This window comes from Diabrotica virgifera, chromosome 5 (genome assembly GCF_917563875.1).
Source record: "Diabrotica virgifera virgifera chromosome 5, PGI_DIABVI_V3a".
Lineage (NCBI taxonomy): Eukaryota > Metazoa > Arthropoda > Insecta > Coleoptera > Chrysomelidae > Diabrotica > Diabrotica virgifera.
In genome coordinates, this window is record NC_065447.1 from 122,625,922 (window position 1) to 122,652,264 (window position 26,343).

The following is a 26,343-nucleotide window of genomic DNA, read 5'->3' on the forward strand; positions in this document are numbered from 1 at the left end:
GGAGAATTTTTTTCTTTCAAGTACAAGAAATCTGACACTTACTTTTTTAATAATGCAACCACAAAAGACCACCCCTAAGAATGAAACTTATGAAAAAATTTAAAATTAATAAATGGAAGCAGTTATAGACATCAATATGTTTAATCAAATTAAATTTTTGTTGTTTTTTACAATGTAGGTAACTGATAGTTCGATATTTTTATATGTAACTACCCTTAAAAACTACACCTCACAGTTATTAAAAAAATGGCTGAGATTACGAAATCATATTATTTTCGATCTTAATTAGAAAAAATATATATTATTTAAATATAAAAAACCTGATACATACAAGAAGTCTTTAATTTGATTAAATCCCTAAAAACTACCTCTTATCATAAAAATTAGGGAACGAATCTTTTTGAAAGCTTGAAGTAATGGAAATCGTTAAGAAAATGAAAATTAATTGTTGCTTATGATATAATGGAAGCATATATATTTATAAAATTTGTATACCTACCATAAAAATATACGTTTGAGGGAAATTAAACTTTTTAAACTTTACATTTTGATGATAATGAAAAATATTTATTATGCATTAAAAAAGTATAAAATTAATGATTTTTAAAGTAGGTACATATCAATAATTTAACTTCAACTTCCAATTTAGTCTATTTCTTCTGCATCAACTTCCTTTTCTTCTTGGTCGACAGGATGAGAATTTTGGCAGCTATCACCAGAGCAAGAACCGCAAGATTGTTTGCATATAATCCAAGTTTGCGACACCCACCAGTTGAGCCACATCCTTTTTTGCAATTGCAAAATATCATTTTAAGTAGTTCTTCTGGTGCAGGAATATCCGTCATTTTGTTTGGTACCAAGGTGCCATTCTCTTTTGTCCATCCGCAATCAGCAAAATTGAGAGTTTTGTTGTCCGATATGTAAATACAAAGCAGACACTGCATGGATAAAAGAATAAATAATCCAAAAACATCAAAATTTAGACGCTCCGTAATTTTCAAACATTATCTCTAGAAAATTGTATTTGGTTTTTTAACAATAACTCGGCTTCCCTTTAAGCTTTTTTCACTCACTCTCACATCATTTTGTAGGGCATTTCATAAACTATAAGATCATGAGAGTTGCAATCTTTCTAGACTCTAGAGCCTTTCGTTCAGAGAATTTCAATATTAAAGGGCTAAAAAGACGCTCCCTTTGCATTGAAATCAATATTTTAAACGCTTATATCTTGATTAATTTATAAGCTACGTGAGTTATAAAAAAAGCAAAATTTTCAGTAAAAAAAGCTAAATTTTTGTTCAGAACACTTTTTTTCATAAATCCAATAGTTTTTGAGATATTTTGAAAAAATAACGTATTTTTTGAAAAATCGAAAAAAAAAAGAAATTTACTTAAAACAAGTTTTTTCAAAATGTAATGGTTTTAAATAATTCAAACTTTTGGAACGTGTTGTCGGAACATAATTTTTATGCTAGAGGCTTCTGTCAAAGCTTATTTTGAAGGCCTAAAAAAGTAAGTACTTTAAAAATGTTTATTAACATTTTCTATGAAAAATTAATAATTAATTAAAAAATAACGGTCAAAAATATTTGGGCTTAAATAACAGAAAAATAATTATTATTTACTATATTATAATTATTATTTATTATTATTAAAAAATATTTGAGCTCCAATATTTGCATAAATTTACGAAAAACAAAAAATTCGTTTTCAATGACTCAATAAGTTGCTTAATATCGAAAAAATTTAATTAAAACTGACTATTTTCTTTGTTTTCTTATAAGCCTCCATTTTATTAAGGATGATTTTTTCTTGAAAATGCGTAATTTTCGAGTCATTCGCAAAAAACTAGTGAAAAACGTGTTTTTTTTTTGGAATCTTCAATCGCGAATAACTCAGAAACTATTAAGTTAAGTAAAAAATTGTATTCTACATTTTCTTCATCAAATTCAATTCTATATCGATTTCTGGTGTCATTTTGAAATTTTAAATCTCCACCCCCGAGAAAGGGTGGCATTCACCCCCGGGGTGGAAGCATACATTGGCACCAAGTCAGGTTTATTATTTGCATCATTTTTGAGCTACTGTCAAAATTTCAAACAAATCCATGAAGGCCTTTGGAATTGCGAGGTGAATTGCTTGAATGAATATACTATAATAGCACTCACCTATTCTAAACAGATACGCTCCTGCATGGACGTTAATTATTTCAGTATGTTTGCAAAGTTTCAAAAATATGGGCTTTTCAAAGTGGCCGAACACCCTAATACTTTGCAACATATACAAAGCATCAGGCGGCATTCTGTCATCGCTAAGCATGTCTTCTTGTAAATACTCTGCTGGAGGTTCTAGCACCTGGAATGTTTTTAGTATACATTAATAGAAATTCAAATAATACGTCATCATAGATATTTGATTAATAAACTAGAAATCAAACAATTAGGAATGCATGTCATAGATTTAATGACATCATAACCCACCGGTACAAACTTCAACGGCAAACACGGTACAAACGGCAAACAAATTCAACAAATTTTTCCTCGTATATTAGCTTTTTCGCTACCGTCAAGTTTGGCAGGGCAGCGCTGTTGCCAAATAAAAAACATATATTCATTTATTACGAGGAAAACGAAAAGCCCTAGATACAAAGTCTACTACTTTTTAAACAATTAGAATAATTGAAATAAAAATATAATAAACAATATTTTAAATCCAAGATGATGCATAAGGATGCTGAAATAGTTACTATATGGAGATGGTAGTCCAACTCTGAATCGAATATAAACAAAACCTGCCTTGAACCCTTTTTTATCTTTTTCATTTTTACTCAATTTGTGAGTATTTAGAAACTGTCTTTCGGTCCTTCTCCTAGACGAAGAGAAGGTAAATGCGTGGCCTAAGTGTCCTCTATTTGCTTTCTCCTATTTCGTCGTCTCTATGTGATTATATATTGTAAAATCCGGAGATATGGGATGCAGCCAGAAAGCAGTTTATTAACGAAAAGTCTTGGATTTAAAATATTGTTTATTATATTTTTATTTCAATTATTCTAATTGTTTAAAAAGTAGTAGACTTTGTATCTAGGGCTTTTCGTTTTCCTCGTAATACGAGAGATGTCGCTGTATTGCGTCTCAAAAGGCGGGTTCATCGCATCGCGATGGTTTGCTTTAAAAGAGGCAGAATGTTTGTATTCCCTTCAGAGTTGTGACTGCATAATCTTCACTGATGATGCATAAGGATGCTGAAATAGTTACTATATGGAGATGGTAGTCCAACTCTGAATCAAATATAAACAAAACCTGCCTGAACCCTTTTTTATCTTTTTCATTTTTACTCAATTTGTGAGTATTTAGAAACTGTCTTTCGGTCCTTTTCCTAGACGAAGAGAAGGTAAATGCGTGGCCTAAGTGTCCTCTATTTGCTTTCTCCTATTTCGTCGTCTCTATGTGATTATATATTGTAAAATCCGGAGATATGGGATGCAGCCAGAAAGCAGTTTATTAACGAAAAGTCTTGGATTTAAAATATTGTTTATTATATTTTTATTTCAATTATTCTAATTGTTTAAAAAGTAGTAGACTTTGTATCTAGGGCTTTTCGTTTTCCTCGTAATACGAGAGATGTCGCTGTATTGCGTCTCAAAAGGCGGGTTCATCGCATCGCGATGGTTTGCTTTAAAAGAGGCAGAATGTTTGTATTCCCTTCAGAGTTGTGACTGCATAATCTTCACTGATGATGCATAAGGATGCTGAAATAGTTACTATATGGAGATGGTAGTCCAACTCTGAATCAAATATAAACAAAACCTGCCTGAACCCTTTTTTATCTTTTTCATTTTTACTCAATTTGTGAGTATTTAGAAACTGTCTTTCGGTCCTTTTCCTAGACGAAGAGAAGGTAAATGCGTGGCCTAAGTGTCCTCTATTTGCTTTCTCCTATTTCGTCGTCTCTATGTGATTATATATTGTAAAATCCGGAGATATGGGATGCAGCCAGAAAGCAGTTTATTAACGAAAAGTCTTGGATTTAAAATATTGTTTATTATATTTTTATTTCAATTATTCTAATTGTTTAAAAAGTAGTAGACTTTGTATCTAGGGCTTTTCGTTTTCCTCGTAATACGAGAGATGTCGCTGTATTGCGTCTCAAAAGGCGGGTTCATCGCATCGCGATGGTTTGCTTTAAAAGAGGCAGAATGTTTGTATTCCCTTCAGAGTTGTGACTGCATAATCTTCACTGATGATGCATAAGGATGCTGAAATAGTTACTATATGGAGATGGTAGTCCAACTCTGAATCAAATATAAACAAAACCTGCCTGAACCCTTTTTTATCTTTTTCATTTTTACTCAATTTGTGAGTATTTAGAAACTGTCTTTCGGTCCTTTTCCTAGACGAAGAGAAGGTAAATGCGTGGCCTAAGTGTCCTCTATTTGCTTTCTCCTATTTCGTCGTCTCTATGTGATTATATATTGTAAAATCCGGAGATATGGGATGCAGCCAGAAAGCAGTTTATTAACGAAAAGTCTTGGATTTAAAATATTGTTTATTATATTTTTATTTCAATTATTCTAATTGTTTAAAAAGTAGTAGACTTTGTATCTAGGGCTTTTCGTTTTCCTCGTAATACGAGAGATGTCGCTGTATTGCGTCTCAAAAGGCGGGTTCATCGCATCGCGATGGTTTGCTTTAAAAGAGGCAGAATGTTTGTATTCCCTTCAGAGTTGTGACTGCATAATCTTCACTGATGATGCATAAGGATGCTGAAATAGTTACTATATGGAGATGGTAGTCCAACTCTGAATCGAATATAAACAAAACCTGCCTTGAACCCTTTTTTATATATTCATTTACCAAAGCTGCTACAGCCTACACTGTTTCTCTTTGTCTTAAGAGTGTGAAATAAAGATAACTATCTTTATTTAAGACTTACAGTTTTGACTTTACGTCACAAGAATACACAATCCCATATTTTTAATCCCATATTTTTAAATGATTTTCGATCAATGAATGTGTGTTATTGTGTATATATGTGTATTATTTGTGATATTAAATAATAAGACAAATAATACACATTTTTTTTATCTTATACCGGGTGGTGAATCGTAAAACTGGCCATAGGAAACTCAATGTAAAATTCTAAACTGTTGAATTCCTGCTTCCCTAATTATTTTACATCAAAAGTCATGAGATAATATTTGTAGAGAATTGAAATCTGTATTAAAATCAAAAGTTACAATTGTTCTACGATTTAAACGCATTCCAAAACTTTGAAAAATATAATACATTTGCCACAGAAGGTATGTGTGTAAAAGTTAGGCCACACGTTAGATACTATTTTTAACTGACAGTGCTCACACCATTGACTGAATAAAAAATCTTTATTATTAATACTTTCTCCGCAACTGTGGGTGCCTTATCAACTGTATTGTTTTTAAACAATAAATGATAAAATAAAAATATTGACAGTTCAAAAATGTGAAAATAATAACTTCATTTTGTTCTGAAGCTATTTCCTTGTGGCATTTTTATGATTAATTATTTATATGGGAAATAAGCCACAATTAAAATGAAAAAAATAATTTTATTAACGTTTCGACGCCCAAATCGGGTGCCGTTGTTAATAAAATTATTAATTGAAACGTTAATAAAATTATTTTTTTCATTTTAATTGTGGCTTATTTCCCATATAAATAATTAATAATAACTTCATTGTGACACATTATTGCACTGTGTGTGGCCTAATTTTGGGCTGAAAAACTAAAAAGTGTATTACATTTTTACAAAATTTTGGAATATGTTTAATTCGTAGAACAATTTTAACAGTTGTTTTCAATACAGATTTCAATCCTCTACAAATAGTTTCTAATGTCTTTTGATGTACTTAAAATAATTAGGGAAGCAGGAATTCAACAGTTTAGAATTTTGCATTGAGTTTCCTATGGCCCGTTTTCCAATTCACCACCCGGTACATTCTAGTTTACTTTATATTTTTGTATTTGTAATTTTGGTGTTGTTTCCGTAAAACTTATTTTGAATTATTCATGAAAGTTGTAGATCGTACCTACTGTAGGAGTTTAAAAAAGAATATATATTTATAAGGTAGGTTAAAACGTTAAAATTTTATTATGTATTAACGTAATAATAGTGTTGATGACATTTTAGAATGCCAGGTACAGGCTGTAGTGTGGCCAAATTTATTAGGTACCTATTATTTAAATTCTTACAATAAATTATACAAGTAATTCTAATTCACATAATCCTAGCTGACCTCTAAGGATAGTAGGTATGTATTCAATAGTTAATCCAGTATTAATGGAAAATCATCGACAAAATTTCAGTGTAAAATGGAGTTTGAAGTCCTAGATTTCCGTAAATATTGCATGGATAAATATCAATAGTTTTCCATAATTAGGTATTATAATCCACTAAACATCTTTATTTCTTAACTATCTTGACTATTTTCCATACATAAAAGACATAAAAATACCGATTAAGGGAAAGGAGCAAAATGTAAAATTTTGACACATGTCAAAATGCAAAATAAATATTTTTGAAAAATTTAAACGCAGAATGAAAGACTACATTATTACCGAGGGCAGAAAGTCCCTGAAAACTTCTGTTTATTTTAATAAGTTACAGGGGTGAAAATAAAAGAGAAGTGTGATATTTAATTTCAAATATTTCATTCAAAAGAAACTGCTTGTATATTCTAAGGGGCTTTTCGTCCTCGGTAATAATGTAATCTTTCATTCTGCGTTTCAATTTTTCTAAAATACTTATCTGGGCAACCGTAGTAATGTCTAAGAACCGTGTGTCAAACTAACATTGTCCGATGTAAGGTTATATAAGATGTTTGTTTGTTTCTTAGACAAGGAAAAAAGAGAGGACGGGTAACACTCATTTAATATACACGTTCAAAAAGTGAAGCCAGTTTTGAGTTTGTTTGCCACCAAAAACATGGCGGTCACGTCAAATATAAGAATGGGTTGCCAGTGGTGGGTGTTCGTTGAGGGTTAAAATGTGATAAAAAATAAAGTAAATCCTCATCTAAAATTCGTAATAAAAACATATGTACGTATTGAAACATATGTACGTAATATGAGCAACTTAGTAAAACATTTACCTCAAATATACACAAATTTTTCATTTTAAATACATTTCATTTTTTCATATTTAATACTCAATCTATAAAAATACCCCAAAGATACGTCGCTGATCAAAATCTCTGGTGGCGGTTCGGCTTCACTTTTGATCATAGGATTACTCGTCCTCTCTTTTTTCCTTGTTTAAGGTTTGTTTATTTTTATTTTCTTCTTCTTTTATGTCCTTTGTGAGCTGTGCACATTTAGCCAGCAATATTTCTTAAAATTAACGCCTAATTAAACCTGCCATACAACAAGACAAATCAAGGATAGGGCAGGGAAAGTGAAGTTGATGAAAAAATAAACTGTATATCAACCAAATAAATAATATATAATTAAAAAACAATAATTTGACATTATATTTAACCTACAATATTATGACAGACGTCAGTTACCATTTACCATCTGACCAAAATATAATAATGACGTCATATACAATCGTCACTACTTCTAGCCAATAAAATGCTCGCTGTAATAGGAATGGCATGTCAAAAAAATTTGATTATTCCCTATGTATTTTTTCAAATTTAGAATATGGTAACAAGGGGAAAATTACGTGCATTCCTTATTGTTTGACTTCTAGTTTAAGCATTAACTAAATAGCCCGATCAGGGAACGCAAAATTTTACGAAAACCTCAAAAAAAAAATAAAGGAAGGATGAACATTTGGGAATAGGTAGTTGAAATTGTCTATTATTATATAAGAAAAAGTTTACAATTCTTCATCCCCTCCATTTTACAAAAATTGGAAAATACGGGGTGAAATTTTTTTTCTCGCGGGTGAAAAAATATACGTTCAAAATAAGTCCGGAATTGGATAAAATGACTAATTCTAAGTATCTTTTGTTCTATAGAGTTTTTTTACGTCAATACTTTACGAGTTATCTGCGAGTGAATGTGTTCATTTTTAACCAAAAAAAAAAAAAAAAGTTTTTGGACGGTTTTTCGGAGATAACTCAAAAAGTAATAGTCCTGTCGCCAGGGGGGGTACAACGGCCTCGTTAATTCAGATGGACTTACTCAAGTTTTTTTTATGTATTTTGACCCGTAGAACACGAATTTTTTGGGTAACAGTTGATCCGGATGTCGATAAGATTGTTATAGACCAAGAACTTGAGGAATCAAATAACAGCGATTTTTGGCAAAACAAAACAATATTTTGTATTTTTTGGGCCATTTTAAGTAAAAAATATTTCTACAAGTTTTTTCGTAGGATGCACAGTTTTCGAGATAAACGCGGTTGAACTTTAAAAAAATCGAAAAATTGCAATTTTTGAACCCGAATAACTTTTGATTAAAAAATAAAATAGAAGTCTGCTTACCGCATTTGAAAGTTTAAGTCAAATTATATCGGTTTTGATTATTTGCATTGGTAAAAATTTATTTTTTTATTGTTTAACAAAGCTATAAACACGTAGGGTTTCCCGTGCTTTTACATGCGTTTTAACGCATGTAACGTATAAATAGTCTTGATTGCACTAGTACCTATTCTACCTACTCGTTCGATTTTAAATGAGAAATCATAGAAACATCACTCACGCACTAGTTGTTTGTAGCTTTGTTTAGCAATAACACAATAAATTTTTAGCAATGCAAATAATCAAAACCGACATAATTTGACTTGAACTTTCAAAGGCGCTAAGCAGAATTGTTATTTTATTTTTTAATCAAAAGTTATTCGGGTTTAAAAATTGCAGTTTTTCGATTTTTTGAAAGTTCAACCGCGTTTATCTCGAAAACTGTGCATCCTACTAAAAAACTTGTAGAAATATTTTTTGCTTAAAATGACCCAAAAAATACAAAATATTGTTTTGTTTTGCCAAAAATCGCTGTTATTTGATTCCTCAAGTTCTTGGTCTATAACAATCTTATCGACATCCGGATCAACTGTTACCCAAAAAATTCGTGTTCTACGGGTCAAAATACATAAAAAAAATTTGGGTAAGTCCATCTGAATTAACGAGGCCGTTGTACCCCCCCTGGCGACAGGACTATAAGTATTTTAGCGAAAAAAATATTCTTAGTAAAAATATAGCTTATAAAAAATTGAAAAAAAAAATGGTGTATACGTGACGTCTGCAGGCCCAGTAGAAGCAGAGTTGCAGCTAATGAAATGTAGGTTCTTCTTCGTCAAATTCCAAATCGAATATTTCAATGTGAAATAACCAAAAGACGGAGCTTTTTTCGGGGAAAATTAATTACAACTTTTTTAAAGTGTTTAAAAAAAGGTTTATTTTTGTTTTTAAAAAAACTTCTAACATTAAAAGTAAGTGAGTTAGGCTCAAAATATTGTTGATCCCTCTTATTTTTTGTTAAAAAAATGGCGAAAATCACCCCTTAATTAGCTTCTCAAATAAAATTAATCGTTACCGCTTTACAAGTTACTTTACTTATGTATTGTTTATATTATCTTAAGTTTCATTGGTTCAAAGTGCTCAGTTTTGAAAAAAAATTGGTTTTAAAATAAAACATCTTTTTAATTGTGAAAAAAATCGTAATTGTTTATGGAATTAACTTAAAAACAATTAGGAATACCAAAAATCTCAAAGAGTAATAAAATGTACGTTTTGCTTTTCTGAATATTTTTGATTATTTGTTTTCTTGTTAGACAAAAATTGGTTATGCTATGGCTGTTCAAAATTTGCCTAAACTCGTGATTAGTTACTCGTTCAAGCCATTTTAACTACAGCTTTTTCAAAACGAAGCACTTTGAACCGATGAAACTTACAGATCATATAAATAATACATAGACAAAGTAACTTGTGAAGTGGTAATGTTAAAATTTATATGTGCTGCTAATTAGGGGGTGATTTTCGCGATTCTTTTACCAAAAATAAAAGGGACCAACAATATTTTGAACGTAATTCACTTACTTTTAATATTACAAGTTTTTTTAAAAAACAAAAGTAAACCTTTTTTTAAACACTTAAAAAAGTTAAAACGAATTTTCCCCTAAAAGTGCTCCGTTTTTGGGTTATTTCACATTGAAATATTCGATTTGGAATTTGACGAAGAAGAACCTACTTTCTGCTTCTACTCAGGTCTACAGACCTCATGTATACACCATTTTTTCAATTTTTTATGGGCTATATTTTTGCTAAGAATATTTTTTCGCTAAAATACTTACTTTTTGAGTTATCTCCGAAAAACCGTCAAAAAACATGTTTTATTTTGTTAATCATGAACATATTCACTCGCAAATAAGTCGAAAAGTATTGACTTAGTGAAAAAACTCTATAGAAGAAAAGTTGTTTAGAATTAGTCATTTTATCCAATTCCGGTCTTATTTTGAATGTATTTTTTTCATCTTCAAGAGGGAGGTATTCCCCTCCAATTTTTTAAAATGGAGGGGATGTAGACTTGTAAACTTTTTCTTATATAATAATAGACAATTACAACTACCTATTCCTTCATTTTTTCCTTCAAAATTTTCATCCTTCCTTTATTTTTTTTGGGGTCAGATTGTTTGATCGGGCTAAAAGTTTTAGGTAGAGTCAAGATACAGTAGAACTGAACTGAAAATGAAAAGTTATATATATATATATATATATATATATATATATATATATATATATATCTCCTATCGAGTATAATGTAGGTATGCACTCATAATGTAAAAGCAAGTAAGTGTATAAAAGATGTCAATATAATATACAGGATGTAACAAAAAGGCAGGTCATAAATTAAACCACATATTCTGAAAAAAAAATAACTTACCTTAGTACAAATGTGCACATAAAAAAAGTTACAGCCTTTTTAAGTTACAAAATGAAAATCGATTTTGACAATTTTTTATTGAAAATTGACATATGCCATTCTTATGGCAGGAACATCTTTAAAAAAAATTACAGTAAAATTAATACACCCCATAAAAATTTTGTGGGTTTTGTTCCCTTAAACCCCCTCCCAAACTTTTGTGTATGATGATCATCGTTAATTCTTTCAGCTAAGTTTTGGGTGTAGTGGTAGTTGTATTCTTCACGGGGTTCAGGAGTTTCAAATAAGAGATCAGCAGGATCTTCGAAACTAACAAATTCGAAAACTTCCCAAATAAGACTATCGCTGGTGTTTAGATTGTCTACTCATGGACGGAACTTCGGTATGCAAGAAGGAAGAGCTAGATATACAAGATGACCGAGGAACAAGCTATGAGTTTTCAAAAATATAGATATAAGTTCCATCATATGGAAAGACAATCACGTGGTGAAATTGTCTAGTTTTGATGGGCAGCAGCCAATATCTTCAGTAAAAAATATGTGATAAACTATTTTTATTAAAATAAAAATCCACTAAAGAAATAAGCTGCTCATTCATTATCGCCGAGTATAATAAACATATGGGCGGGGTAGATTTACTTGATGCCAACATAGCTCGACACAAAATAAGAAATGGTACATCCGTATCTTTCACTATCTTCTTGATATGACACTGGCTAATGCTTGGATACTTTATAGAAGAATTGTCAAAGAGAAGCAGAATAAAAAAATGGAAACTACCACATTTTTCCAATTTCAAACAGAAGTAGCAAAATGCTTGTGCCTAGTTGGACAAACCACCAACATTAAACGAGGACGCCCATCATCCAGTTCAGTAGAAGAAATGATTGGTAATAAAAAAACAAGAGGACTAACTCAGCATGTCCTTCTAAAGATGTGCGGTTGGATCAAATTGGCCATTGGATGATATGGACTACGAGGAATCGGTGCAACTTTTCAAATCACTGGATTTTCGAAGACTTGTGAAAAATGTGGTTTGAATTTGTGTTTCAATAAGAAAAATTACTATTTTAAAAAGTTCCATACTGTGTGGCTTGATAAAAAAAGTAATAACCCAATGCATGAAGTTGCACATCTGCAACATTAGATTTTTGATTTTTTTAATATTGCCGGAACTTTTTCGGAACAAAAAAAATTTTTTTGCTATTTTTTACCAATAAAGACAACAGAACTGCATAGTATGTAATATCTTTTTTTTTGTGGAATTTAAAAAAGTCATGCTTAAAGGGTTAAGGGTGATTTCAAATACAACTGTCACTCGTTTGTCAGTCCTAACAATAAAATATATTGGCAACAAATTGTAAATCTAAAAATGTATTTTATACTAAAAAAACGTACCTTAAGTTGTTCTTGATCTGTTTCCTTTTTCAATTGTAATAATCTTCTAGCAAATTTCATCACCATTTTTCTCTTTTTGCCTTGACCGGAATTGCGGACTTGGCCAGATATATTTTTTACTTTCCGAATCATTTTTCTTCCATAAAAGAGTGCTTTGTCCCTCTTCCGAAAACGGGTGGTCTCTTGTGAAATAGATTCTTTTGGTTTAAATACTAAAATTAACATAGTGTTCTATATACGTTATTAAAAATAAATAGTTACTGCGTACCAATAGGGAAAGTACTCTATTACAGCTGATCGACAAGACCCGAGACTGCAATGAGTTTCCCCGAGGTATGCATGTAAATTATTTTAAGGAATGTAGCTAAAATATGGGAACTTTGCTAAGTAAAGAACAAGTTAGTTAAATCTGACGGTTGGGTTACTTTGGAAGCTGCATGCACGATATCATTTTTCATTAAATTGTCTCTTTATATTTACGAATAATATCAAATAGTGAATTTGAATTTACTCCATCAGAACACGAGTAGCTGCAAAAAAACTATTGAATGTATTATTCTAGAAAAAAGTGGGAAATGATACAAAAAATGTGCACTAGACTTGAGACGGAACTCCTTGCCTGTTTATGTAAGATCGCATCAGGATCACTTTAGCATAATATGTCGACCAAGAGAGCGTTTCTCCTACGAATATCTTAATATATTCCTGAACATAGAAGAGCTAGCAATACTAATAGTAGACCTAAATACCAGATCCACAAATTTGAGTGATAGAACTACAAACAGAAACGGAATAATTGTGAACAACTATCTAGAAAATATAGAGACCACAGTGACAGGGCCAATGAGACCCATACACTTCCCAGGAGGAAACACTACTGACACACCTAGACATAGCTGTATAAAAAATCTAGGACTACAAACTAGGAACTTGACTATGCACATGAGTAGATCACCGTGAAACAAAGCAGAAAAATACTACAAGGTTTACATTCAAAATGCTAGTCAGTGAAGGAATGCGCAACTTCCCAAAAATTAACAGCCCGAAGAAACTAGAAGAACAACAAAGAACACAAACATACAAAAAGAACAAAGAGCACAATACAAGAACACGGCATCAAAATTGGTACTTTTCGATAAATTAGCCAAGAACTAAGAGAGCTAATAAGGGAAAAGAATAGAGCCAGAACTAGAAACTAAGATGAGAGAAAAAGCGCAAATGAACCAAATTGGCGAGTCAAAGAGGAATTCCAAAACCAGAACTCTCATGACGTAAGACAACCATGTACAAGAAATTGAAATTGAAGATCACGTTTCAAACGTGTAGGGGATACGGAAGCCCCAAAAGAATACTGCAGAACGAAAGGAAATCAATTTTCAGACTTATGCGGAGAGAATGGCGTAACGAGCTAATCCGGAAAAGCTGCCCAAAGAAAGCACCAGGACCAGACGGAATCAACAACAGGGCTCTAAAATACATTCCGCCAAAAGCATTCGTTCATTTAACAAACATATAAAAGAAAAAAGACGCTTTATGCTTGCTTTCAATTCAGAGGGATGCACAATCCCTGGACAGCTGTTTCTATCTTACAGACTTGGTGTCTCACAGCATCCAACTTGAGATGTTTTTGTGCAGATCCTAGCTGGACTTTATACAAATCAAATATGCACAAATATCTCTGTATACTTTATCTCTGTATAACTTCGAATGCATTAATGTAACAGTTTTAACTAAAACCATAAAAGTTTATAAAAAATTCTTACCTTTCCTTGTACACCTTCTTAAACAATAAACCACTAGAGTAGTAGTTATCAATATTAATCCCAACAATACTACATAAAAGCTCTGCAAAAAAAATGTTAGCATGAAAAACTCATAGTAAAAGGATTTTCATACAGTTTAAAATAGGATAAAAAGACTACATTATAAAGCTATAAAGCACAAATTGGAAGCAAGACCAAGCAAGACCGAGGGCTGAGAACAATAAGATTCCAAGCGCCATTTCACAAATTGTTCAGGAAACAAATTTCTAATTTTAAAGTGTCATAACTCCGTTATTTGAAGGACTGTAAATGTTAAAATTATTTTATACTACAGTGTGGTAAATTTTGACAACGCCTAGAGTTAGATAATGTCATAAGTAAGATTCTGATGTGTGATTTTGTAAACTTTTTACGTCTGCAGTGTACTTGGAACCTTAATGCACTATAAGCCTTGTACTTGGAACCTTATGGAATTATAACATCAACAGTTCACAGAAAATTTTAAATTTTGCAAAATATTGTTAGCACAATTGGTAAAATTAGGCAATAAACGTTGATTAATGAATATAAGGGGTATATTCATCAATCAACGCAATAAATTTCAAAATAAAGTGCAATCTATTCTTAAATTAAAAAGCATAACAAAAAAAAAAGAAAAAAATATTTTTCCTAAATTAAGCTTAAAAAACAGAACTTGAAATGAAAATAAACAAATACTTATACATTATTGAAAAATGGAATGTCAAATAAACGTCAAATTGAAAGGCAGTTTATTTAGAAGTTCTCCTAAAAATCATTAATTTTTAAGGTTTTTTCTTAACTTTTTGAGTATTACGAGTAGTATAAAGAAGTACTAAACCAGTGATCTGTAAGAAAGTGTGAAATTTCGCGCCTAAAAGTTAAATTTCAGAAAACAAATAATATGGAAGGTATACCACCCGAACCTCCAGATAAAGGTAAATTTTATGTAGAAATGGAAGGAGATGGGATGATGGAATATGAGGAATTAAATAAAAATAACAATAGAGTAAATAATAAGGTAACAAACAAACAAAACCAAACAAGTAGCACTATTGAGGTAAGTAACAAATTTAGTTCCAATAACGATGAAACTGACAAATTTAAATCAAACAGATAAGTCAGGTAAGCAAAATTTAAATAAAGTAATTAATTTAAGATTAAAACATAGATATCAATTTGGAGATAATGCACCTTATATAGTACACATAGAAAATAAAAACGGTAACATTGGTCGATTACACAGGATCGGCACGGCCCGTTTGATTTTAAGTGCAGTACCTGAAATTGAAAATAATATCACACAAATTACAGTAGTTGGTAGAAATAAAATCAAGGTAGAACTAAATAATTTTGCTAGTGCTAATAAATTAATTGATTCTCAAATTCTTAAAAGCAAAGAGTATGAGGCATATATTCCAACGTTTTTTACTCAAAAGAAAGGTGTAATAAAATTGGTAGATAAAGAGAGAGAAGATAATGATTTATTATCATTAATTAAACCTAGATTTGGAATTAAATTCGAAGTATTACATGTAAAAAGAATTATGCGGAAAGTGATTCAAGATAATGGTAATACTAATTATGTAAAAACAGGAACCGTAATTGTCACTTTTAAAGGTCAGTCTATACCAAAAAATGTAATAATAGAAAAAATGATATACGAGGTGGAAAATTATACACCCAGAATAATCCAATGTTTAAAGTGTTTGAGATTTGGACATATAAGTGCCCAATGTAGAGGAAAAGATAGGTGTGAAAGATGTGGCGAAGAACACAACAAATCTAATTGTTCCAATCCGAATAATTTACTTTGTGTATTGTGCAAAGGAAAACACAGCGCTACTGACAAGGGAGCAGATTGTACAGAAAGACAAAAACAGGAATATATTAAAAAAATTATGAATAATGAAAATATAACATATTATGAAGCTAATAATAAATATAAAAAATGTTATTCAACAGTAAGTAAAGACCAAGAAAATACTTCAAATAAATATACAATATCTAAACGAAAAAGATCAAGTAGTATTGATTCTAGTAGTGTAGATAAAGAAACAATGGAAGCACGCAGAAAAATTTTGCAAACACCAAGAATACAAAGTCAGCCTTGTTATAATTTTAATAATCCCATTTATTCTAACACAACACAAACACAAAACGATAATCAAAATAATATAGGAGAAATAATAGTAAACTTTATTTCAGCAACATTAAATCAAATTAATCACAATTTAGATCAAAGAACTTTGGAATTATTAAAAAACAATATTTCACAATTATTATTACCTCGTGATGGCTAACGTTTCATTTCTTCAATGGAATGCGAGATCAATTAAAACAAATAAGGGTTATTTAGAAAAATTCTTGTATGACAATAAAATAGATATAGGATTAATATCAGAAACTTGGTTAAAAAAAAGTAATTTTATTAACTTTACTGGTTATAATGTCTTTAGGAATGATAGAGATGATGGATATGGTGGAGTAGCCACCCTTTTGAAAAAATTAATAAAATTTTACAACAGTCCTACTTTTCACCATATTAATGACATAATGTGCAATAGAATATCAATTAAAATTCAATCCGGAAAAAAGTTAAACATTTATTCAATATACGTAAAACCAAATCTTAAAATCACTCTAAATGAATGGAAAAAGTTTTTTAATAGTCTAGAGAAGCCTTTTATAATTGGTGGTGATTTTAATAGCCACAATTATGTTTGGGGTTGTAGTATTGTAGACACTATAGAAAAAAATCTGTTAGAAGCTATTGAGGACTGTAATCTTGTAATTTTAAATAATGGTAAAGAAACTTTGATGCGTAGACCGAATAGCAATAATAAATCTGCAATAGATCTTACAATATGCTCAGCAAATATTAGTCATTTTTTCGATTGGGATGTTGTGGACGAGACATTAGGATCAAATCATTTTGCTATTGTTATTAAGTCAAATATTAATGTTAATAAAGCGGAATGTGTAAATACAAAATTCCAATGGAACATAAATAAAGCGGATTGGTCTCTTTTCTCTTCTATCACTGATAATTTCATGGAGATAGATAATAATTTAAGTTACCAACAATTTTTAAATAAATTAAACGAATATTGTAAGATATGTATACCGGAGAAGAGAACAGGGACTAATCCACGATTTAGAAAAACTTGGTGGAATGACAATTGTAAAAAGGTAATAGAAGAACAAAAACTAGCTTTACGCAAGTTTAAACTACAGTCTAATATACAAAATTATATAAATTATAATAAATGTGTAGCGAAAACCAAACAAGTTGTATTAGAGAGTAAGCGTAATGCATGGAAAAATTTGTGTAAAACTTTAAACACAAATACACCAATTAAAGATATGTGGAATCAAGCCAAACGATTACAAAACATTTTTAAACCACAAGTAAATCCAGTGACTGAAGGAGAATGGGTTGAGGAGTTTTTAAGAAAATTATGTCCAGATAATATATTTTCAAAAATTAATGTAATGGAAAGAAAAAACTCTATGCATCCACTTTCAATTCCATTTAGTTTCTGTGAATTAGAAATAAGCCTTAAGAATAAGAAAAATACTTCTCCAGGTATAGATAATGTACATTATATTATGTTGGCCAATTTACATCAAAAAGGGAAAGAAACACTATTACATTTTTTTTAATCAAATATGGCTATCAGAAGATATTCCAGATAACTGGAGAGAGTACCGGGTGATTCCTATTCTCAAAACAAATCGGAATCCTGATTCAGCAGAATCTTATAGAGGTATTTCATTGAGCTCCTGCATAACAAAAACACTGGAAAGAATGATAAAACTTAGGCTCGAAAGTTGGCTAGAGAAAAACAATAAATTATCACAAACACAATTTGGATTTCGAAAAAATCATTCTACTGTGGAAGCTGTGAGTCATTTGGTAACAGATATAAATTTAGCGTTTACGAAAAATTCTTCAGTAATCGCTCTTTTATTAGATGTTGAAGCAGCATACGACAACGTTAATTTAAATATACTATATAACAAAATGATACAAATAGGTCTGCCAGAATGTTTCTGTCAAAAAATAATAAAATTGTATGACTGTAGAAAAATTTATATATCGGTAAATAATAACACATTTGGTCCAAGACTAGCGATGGGTGGTTTACCTCAAGGAGGAATATTAAGCCCTTTGTTATATTTGATTTACACTTCTGATATAGAAAAAAATTTAAACCCAACAAAAATTTTACAATTTGCAGATGATATAGTTATTTATCAAGAAAACTTTAAAATAGAAAATGCAGTCAAATCCATTGAAGAAGGAGACAAACATATTAAAATATGGAGTGAATTACATGGACTAAATATATCTGATTCCAAAACCAAATTATGTATTTTTACAAGAAAACGAAAAGAAATACTTAATCACATCTTAATAAACAATATCTCCTATCCAGTACAAAGTCATGTTAAATATTTGGGTATTACTCTGGATAGACAGCTTCTCTGGAAAGAACATATAGACCATATAGTTAAAAAAACAGAGAGAGGAATAAACCTTCTTCGATTCGTATCACACTTACGTTGGGGAGCAGATCCAAATATTTCTTTGTTGTTTTTTAAAAATAATATAAGAGCTATATTCGACTACGGATCAATATTATACAGTGACGCGTCACAGTGTCATTTAAATAAAATAGACATCATTAATAAATCCCTTAGATTGTGTATAGGAGCCCTAAGAAGTACACCGATAAATAATCTACAAGTTAAATGCTGTGAAATGCCGATGGATATAAGACGAAAAAAACTAGGCATCAGCCTTTTAGTTAGATTGTATGAAAAAAAGGCAAATTTAATTACCAAAATACATCAACTGTTTTTAGCAGACTTGACAGAAAAATATTGGATAAAAAAGAAAACTCTAAATATAATAGATTTATATTCAAAAATGACAATATACAATAAACAACTTTATACTTATGACATAAACCCAAATTATAATATTGACTTTAATACTATGGAACAAGTTCAGGTATACTTTTTAAGGGACTATAGCAATTTGCCTCTATCTTTAAGAAAATTAGTGTTTATATCCGACAGTTCATTAATGTTCAAAGACTGTTGTATGGTATATACAGATCCATCAAAAAATATTGAAGGTGTGGGGTGTGCCTATTGGGATAGCAGTAATAAAATTAGCAAAATGTTCAAACTAAATTATATTATGAGTATATACACAGCTGAGTTAATAGCGATAATGGAAGCACTAAAATATTTATCTAATATAAATCATTCAAAGTTTATAATTTATAGTGACAGTAAAAGTTATCTAAGTAAAATTAGTGCTATAAATGCTAAATCAAAAGTGAACTACATTGAATTATATATAATAAATAAAATTAAAGAACTTCAGCAACAAGGAAAGTCTGTTAAGTTAGCATGGGTTAAAAGCCACTGCGGAATAACTGGAAATGAAATGGTAGATGAATTGGCTAAAAACGCGGTGACAAAAGGGGTATTAACACATTATCTTTGTACGTCTGGAGATATTGAATCAGATTTATTCAAGCAGCTTAAGAAAGAATGGAAAGAAAGGTATATTGATGAGAACATAAATACAGGAAATCACTACAGATCAATCAGAAACTATATCACAGATAAACCTTGGTTTTCTAAAATGGAGTCGACAAAGGATATGACAAGAACCATATGCAGAATGAGATTTAACCACTGTCTTACACCATCATATATGTATATTTAAACTTAATATAGCTGATAGCCCTCAATGTATTTGTGGTCAGTTTGGTAACCTACAACACAAAATTTTGACCTGTTCTCTTATTTCTAATAAAGTTAATATGTTTTTAAATTCACTGTATTCTTTGACTGATGTCCACCATCCCATTAATTTAAATTATTTATTAACATTAGAAAATAATGAGTTGGTATATCGACTATTGTATAAACATATTTTAGTAAGTAAGTAAGTAAGGTATGCTTTATTGTCAAAAAATTTTAACAATTTGTGGACAAAGCTTATACAAAATAAAAAATACAATAAAAAACAAAAAATAGTAAAAAACTACAAACAAAACAAAAACAGAAACAGACACCAAGTAAATGGCGTGAGTTATACTACTTAATATAATTTTACAGTTATTAAGTACACATTAAAAAATTAAAAATTTTGCAAACAATATGTATACAACGTCAGAGCAAAAAGAAGGCAAACGAGGAAAGGGGAAAGGGAAAGTAAATCAAAAGTTCTATGCCGCTGCAAATATGTACACAAGTACTCGAAAGTAATAATCCTACAAGTCAATTTGCTGAATTCAAATCGTTTATAAAAAAGTCATTCACTGTATAAAAAGCTTTCTCCAGCAAATAAGCTTTCAAGGCCTTGCGAAAAGCGGGAAATGCTGCAATAGATTTGATGTTAGATGGCAGGTGATTGTACATTTTTCTCGAATTGTATAGTATAGAGCACTTAATCAGCTCAGACCGTGGGGTTGGCAGATAAAGATTATGATCCACGTTTCTAAGGGGATAGTTATGAGTGGGTCTCTCTGGGCCTTCTGATGCATGTTTGCGGATTAAACAAACGGATTCAAAAACAAACAAAGAAGGAAGAGTTAATATCTTAAATTTTTTAAAGAATTCTTGGCAATGATCTCTGCTATTGAGTCTCAGGGAGTAACGAAGAGCTCTCTTTTGTAGTTTAAAAATACGCTCAAATTGAGTCGCACAACACGTACCCCAGAATGGAAGCGCGTACCGAAGATGAGACTCAAAAAGGGCATAATAAACGGTCCTAGATGTTGACAAATTCATTTCCGTAGCAACTGATCTTAGCGCAAAACAAGCAGAACTTAATTTTTTGTGTAAGGCATCAATGTGCAAGTTCCATTTTAGAGACTTATCCACAATAAGCCCTAAGAACTTCACCGATTCAACTACCTCTAGACTGTTGTTATTAAGTACTAAAGGTTGCATCATACTGTTGTAAGGTAGGACTTTGGTTTTAGAAACGTTAAATAACAGGAGATTCGAATCGCACCACGATTTAATGGTGACTAGGTCTGTAGCTATGGTATTGCGAATATCCATAATATCCGTGTTACTCCAAGTAATACTAGTATCATCTGCAAAGAGACATATTTTACCTTTAATGTTCAGACTAGAGATGTCATTTATGTATATCAGAAACAATATAGGGCCTAGAACTGAACCCTGAGGTACCCCACATTCTAATGGCATGCAAGAAGACGTCTTCGTGTCAACCCTTACAAACTGACTTCTTTTATTAAGATATGATTTAAGCCATTTAAGAGCATTTCCCCTAAATCCATAGTGCTGTAATTTGTCAGTCAAGATGTTATGGTTTACACAATCGAATGCTTTAGAGAAATCACAGAAAATTGTTGCTGTAGAGTGATGGTTGTTTAGACTGGAGTAAACATGATCGAAAAGGAAGAACATAGCATCATTCGTGCATTTTTCACCCAGGAATCCAAATTGATGTGGAGTAAGCAATTTGTATTTCAACAGAAAAGATAAGATTCTTTTTTTTACCAGACTTTCAATTATCTTCGACAACGTGGGCAGGAGTGCAATAGGGCGATAATTCGAAGCAAGATCTTTATCGCCTCCTTTATGTATAGGAATAATTATCGCTGTCTTAAGGCAGCTTGGAAAAACTCCAGTTTCGAATGACCTGTTTATTAAGGTAGTAAGATGGTTTAAAGTGCAATCAGGTAGAGCAGAAAACATTTTAAGAGTGAGGCCATCAGTCCCAGATGACGATTTATTTTTAATGGCATTTATTGTAGAGCGTAGTTCACCTAATACTATGGGTGTAAAAAAGAAACTATTTACATTCCTATGAGAAAGATATGAAATCGGATCCTGAGAAGGAGGTATAGTATTTGTTAAATTTTTTGCCACATTTACAAAGTAATTGTTCAGGGTCTCAGTAGAAGTCGGGATTATGGTTGGAGAAGAAGTCTTATCTCTCAGTTCATTTACGATAGACCACGTTTCCTTAGCAACATTACCTGATTTAGCCAGCCTCGCATTGTAATAAATTTCCTTGGCGGCTTTTATGGCTTTATGGTAAATTTTCTTGTAAAGCCTAACGTAATCATGGAAGGATATGTTGTCCGAGAATTTTTTTAGGTACGATAATGAGCGCATGTTCTTTGCAGATATACGTAGACCTCTAGTTGACCAGGGTTTACGATGTTTAGTTTTGATGGGCCTAAGAGGAAAGGATTCGTATGCCAGACCAGACAATAACTTTATGAATCTAGAAAACTCGATGTCGACATCAACAGAGCGGAAGTCCCAGTCAGTTGTTTGACATAGGTGTTTAAATGTTAGAAAATTTTGTTCTCCAAAGACACGGAACAATTTTCGTTGCGTGTTTTCACTATTATTTTTTGATTTTAACCAAAATGTAGTCAATACTGCTTCATGATCAGAGAAACCTGAGTTGAAAACAGTACAGTCAGTAGAATTTGGAGCTAAAGACGATACGACATAGTCAATGATACTAGAGCTAGTTTTAGTTATTCTGGTTGGAGAATTTACATGCATACCTATACCAAAGGAATCAAAGATAGAATGAAGAGATTCTTGAGCAGCACACACACTGGAGTAGTCAATATTTAGATCGCCACATAGAATTAATTTACTTTTTGAAGGAATAGATTCTAGCAAGCTAAGTAGTTGTTGTAAGAAAATCTGCACATCCGCATCGGGAGTTCTATAAATACAAATAATATAGAGGTCAGAAGATTTCTGATAAATTATGGAGAATTCAAAAACTTTTTCAATTAATAAATTATCAAATTTGGTCACTGCTGAAAAGTCATTTTGTGTAGACATAATCAAAGTACCCCCATGAGATAATCTACTCCTGTTAAATCTGGATATAATAGTGTAATTTTTAATAAACACAGGTTCATCAACATTTAACCAATGTTCAGTTATGGCAACAATCTCAGGAAAATTTAGCTCTTCTAGTAATAGAAGTAATTCATCAGTTTTGTGTCTTAAGGACTGAATGTTAATAAGAAATAAACTTAGCTTGCTATCGTCCAAATTGTCAGAAGGCGCTTGATCTTCTGTACGCGTCAATTTATTTAAAAATAATGTTTGCTAGATGGGGAATTACTTGAAAAATATTTATTCTGACATTCCCTAATTTTCTGGAGTCGGAGGCGTGTCTCAGTGGAAAAGAAGGTTCCAAAAGCCGAAAGATCTTCTTCAACTTCAGCAGTACTAATACCATAAGCCTCATGGAATCTGTGATACAGCTTACGCAGGGAATCCACGTCAGTAGGAAGTCCCTCTGAAGCCAGCATCAACTTAATGGTGGTGTTGGTGTGCCCATCGTAACACGTACTCGGGGGCTGATCATGGAGATAGGCAAGGAAGAGTCGAAGAGGATTCAAAATTCCAGGGTCCCTCAGTCTAGCTAACAAGTAACGACTATTTTCCACATCGGCAGTACGAGATAGCCGCACTATAGGTGGAGTCATCGGGTCCATACAAAGCCCATCATCCTTTTTCATAGTTTTCTCCGTAACCACAATACTTGAATTTTGTTTATTAAAGGACTTACTTGCAATAATGGCATCCCTATCTGAACCAATCTGAATGGATATGCCCTCCTTAGTAGGTGTTGATGGTGTCGTGTAAGGAGTACTGGATGCTGGAGCCGCTACTTTTATGGTTGTTGGAGCTGAATTGGCATGCGCTGGAGGATTGTCATTAAGGTTGTCTACTACAGTACCAGGCGGCCACAAACTTGGATCTTTCAGCAACTTGATGAAACTTTGATTTTGCACACCGATCTTAAAGTCAGAGTCTGGTCTATCCGTATCCCTCAGCAATGGGAAGCATCGAATAAAATCGGTGGTACCAAGTTTCTCCTTGACATAGTGTGCAATCTGTTTAGCAGTATAAGGAGGTGGAATTTTTGATACAACCACATAATGCCAGTTTTCTTTTACAGTGTATTTGGTAGGTGGTACAGTATTTACCTTTGAAGGAGAAGACACTAAAGGCTCTTGGGTTTCTGTAGGATCAGTTTGAGTTGAAATGGACTTTTTTATGGTTTGCGGTGGAGTTTTATTTGGTTTTTCATTGGTACCTAGCTTTTCAATTTTGTGTGCCATTTGGTTGATAGTCATTTTCAAGTCAGCCATTTCCTTCACTATTTCTTCCTTTGATGTATCCTGAATTTGGACCTTTACAGTCTCTTCATGATTGCCCATAAATATTGACACCAGATTAAAAATGTCTTGTTTCATTTCCCTGATCGTATGGAATAAAGATTCATTTTCATTGTCAGGGCTTCTCGTAAGATGACTGTGAATTTCATCTATTCTTTTGTAAAGATTTTTCAAATTTGGGTCATGAGTATTCAAGGTGTCATAGATTTCTGAGATGACTGGAAATAAATTGATATTTTTCTTTAGACAAGTCCCCAGTGCTTCTACAATTTCAATGGGTATCTGTGATTTCTGGAGCTGAGAAACTTTATCGTGAAGATGTCTTACTGTGGGAGAATCACAGATACTACAAAAGAATCTAATATTGTGGTACTTTTGATGATAGAGTACCTTGGTAGTAGCTTTGTCTAGACCAGTACACGACGTACAAAAATATCGGCGACATTCACCACCGCAGCGAAGTTTATATTTATCCTTTTCGGAGAAAATTTTTTGGCAAACATCACATTTAAAATCAACCATTTTAAAGGCAAGAATAAACTCTTGAAATACCGGTCAATGTCAACGAAAGTAAACAATAATAACAGTGTAAAAAACACTCGTTGATTTTGATAAACAATATGGTTGAGCGAAATGAAAATAATAACTATAAAATTGTTCATAAACACGAACCACAAAACATTTCACAATTTAAGCAACAATAAACAGAACAAAACAAAACACGGTAAAAGTTCGCTATCGCACACAACCGTCCTCCACGAAAGTCAAACTAATACTGTTATTAAACTAGATATTAAACTTAAGTTGTAATTGTAAAATATAGTTTAAGTATTTCTTGTAAATTGTTATATATCAAAAGAAACAAGAAAAGAAAAAAATATAAATAAAAAAATAAAAAAAAAATAAAAATAAAAGAAACAAAAAAAAATAAAAAAAAGAAAAAAAATACAAAAAAATATATAAAAAAATATAAAAAAAATAATAGAAAAAAATATATAATAAAAAAAATATATAATAAAAAAAATGAATGACGAACTTGGCCAGTCCATAGTAAAAAGCTTTCGAATGAAGTAGAGGGCTAAAGAAGAAAAGAAGAATGTTGCAGTTTTTACTGTGGAACTCTGAGAACATCATTTAGAAAAAAATAAATAAAAAAAATATAATATAAAAATTATTAAAAAAAAATACAAAAATAATTATTTATTAGTAGAATTGTTTATTAGAGATTAATATTAGTATTAGTTTTAGGATAAGATACGAAAAAATGACTAATAAAATAAAAAATAGAAAAATTGGCGAATGGATTTAGTGTCCGCAGTCATATAAACCCAAATAAACAACAACAATTATTGAAAAATATACCTAATTAAATTGATCTTATTTTTATTGAATACATCACGCATCAACAAATTTTTTACTTTATTTCTGACGAAAAATGTCACTTGGAACTTTATGGACCGAACCTGAAAATATTTCGTGTACTTGAAACCATATTTCATTATTGACTACACCGCCATCTAGAAACAATTCAACGTATTTCAAATATCATTCGATGCAGAATTCTTTATTAAATAGAATCCTTTACAAAAAACTTTTATTAAACGATATGTGGATGACCTACTATTAGCCTCACCACCAGACAAGACTCAGGCCACCTTGTCTATCTTCAATGGGTTTGATCCTCATTTACAGTTCACGTATGAACTCGAGGACCCCACTAACAGTATCCCCTTCTTAGACATGCGTGTCATTAGAAGTGGAGATAGCACCCTCACTACAAGTTGGTACAGGAAACCAATGGCCTCTAATAGGTTTCTCAACTACCATTCTTGTCATCCTTTTAAATATAAAATAAACCTTATTAAAGCTTTAAGCTGTAGGCTACATAGGTTGACACATCGGGTTAATCGAAGGGAATCCCTTCTGTTACTCAGAAGTATTTTAGTTGATAATTCCTACCCTTCCTCTCTTATCAACAAATTTATTTTTTCCAAACGTTACGGATCTTCTCTGAATGACATACCCAATGGTGACCAACTTAGACCAATATCGAATAATACTATAAATAACACAATTCT

At 31.4% G+C, this 26,343-nt stretch overlaps 2 protein-coding genes across 8 annotated transcripts in view; both read right to left on the bottom strand.

Annotated features, from left to right (window-relative positions):
* The window catches only part of LOC126884349 (neuropathy target esterase sws), a 1,280,173-nt gene that overhangs the window by 1,054,571 nt on the left and 199,259 nt on the right, over nucleotides 1–26,343 (bottom strand). For all 7 annotated transcript variants that reach the window (XM_050650280.1, XM_050650276.1, XM_050650273.1 and 4 more), the window contains 3 exons: nucleotides 14,022–14,103; nucleotides 12,259–12,470; nucleotides 2,169–2,355 (listed from right to left, as the gene is read on the bottom strand). In XM_050650280.1, the coding sequence (XP_050506237.1) occupies nucleotides 2,169–2,355; nucleotides 12,259–12,470; nucleotides 14,022–14,103 (481 nt within the window). The remainder of the gene's footprint in view (nucleotides 1–2,168; nucleotides 2,356–12,258; nucleotides 12,471–14,021; nucleotides 14,104–26,343) is intronic.
* Nucleotides 1–26,343, bottom strand: part of LOC126884351 (uncharacterized) — a 409,697-nt gene that overhangs the window by 154,147 nt on the left and 229,207 nt on the right. The window lies entirely within an intron of this gene.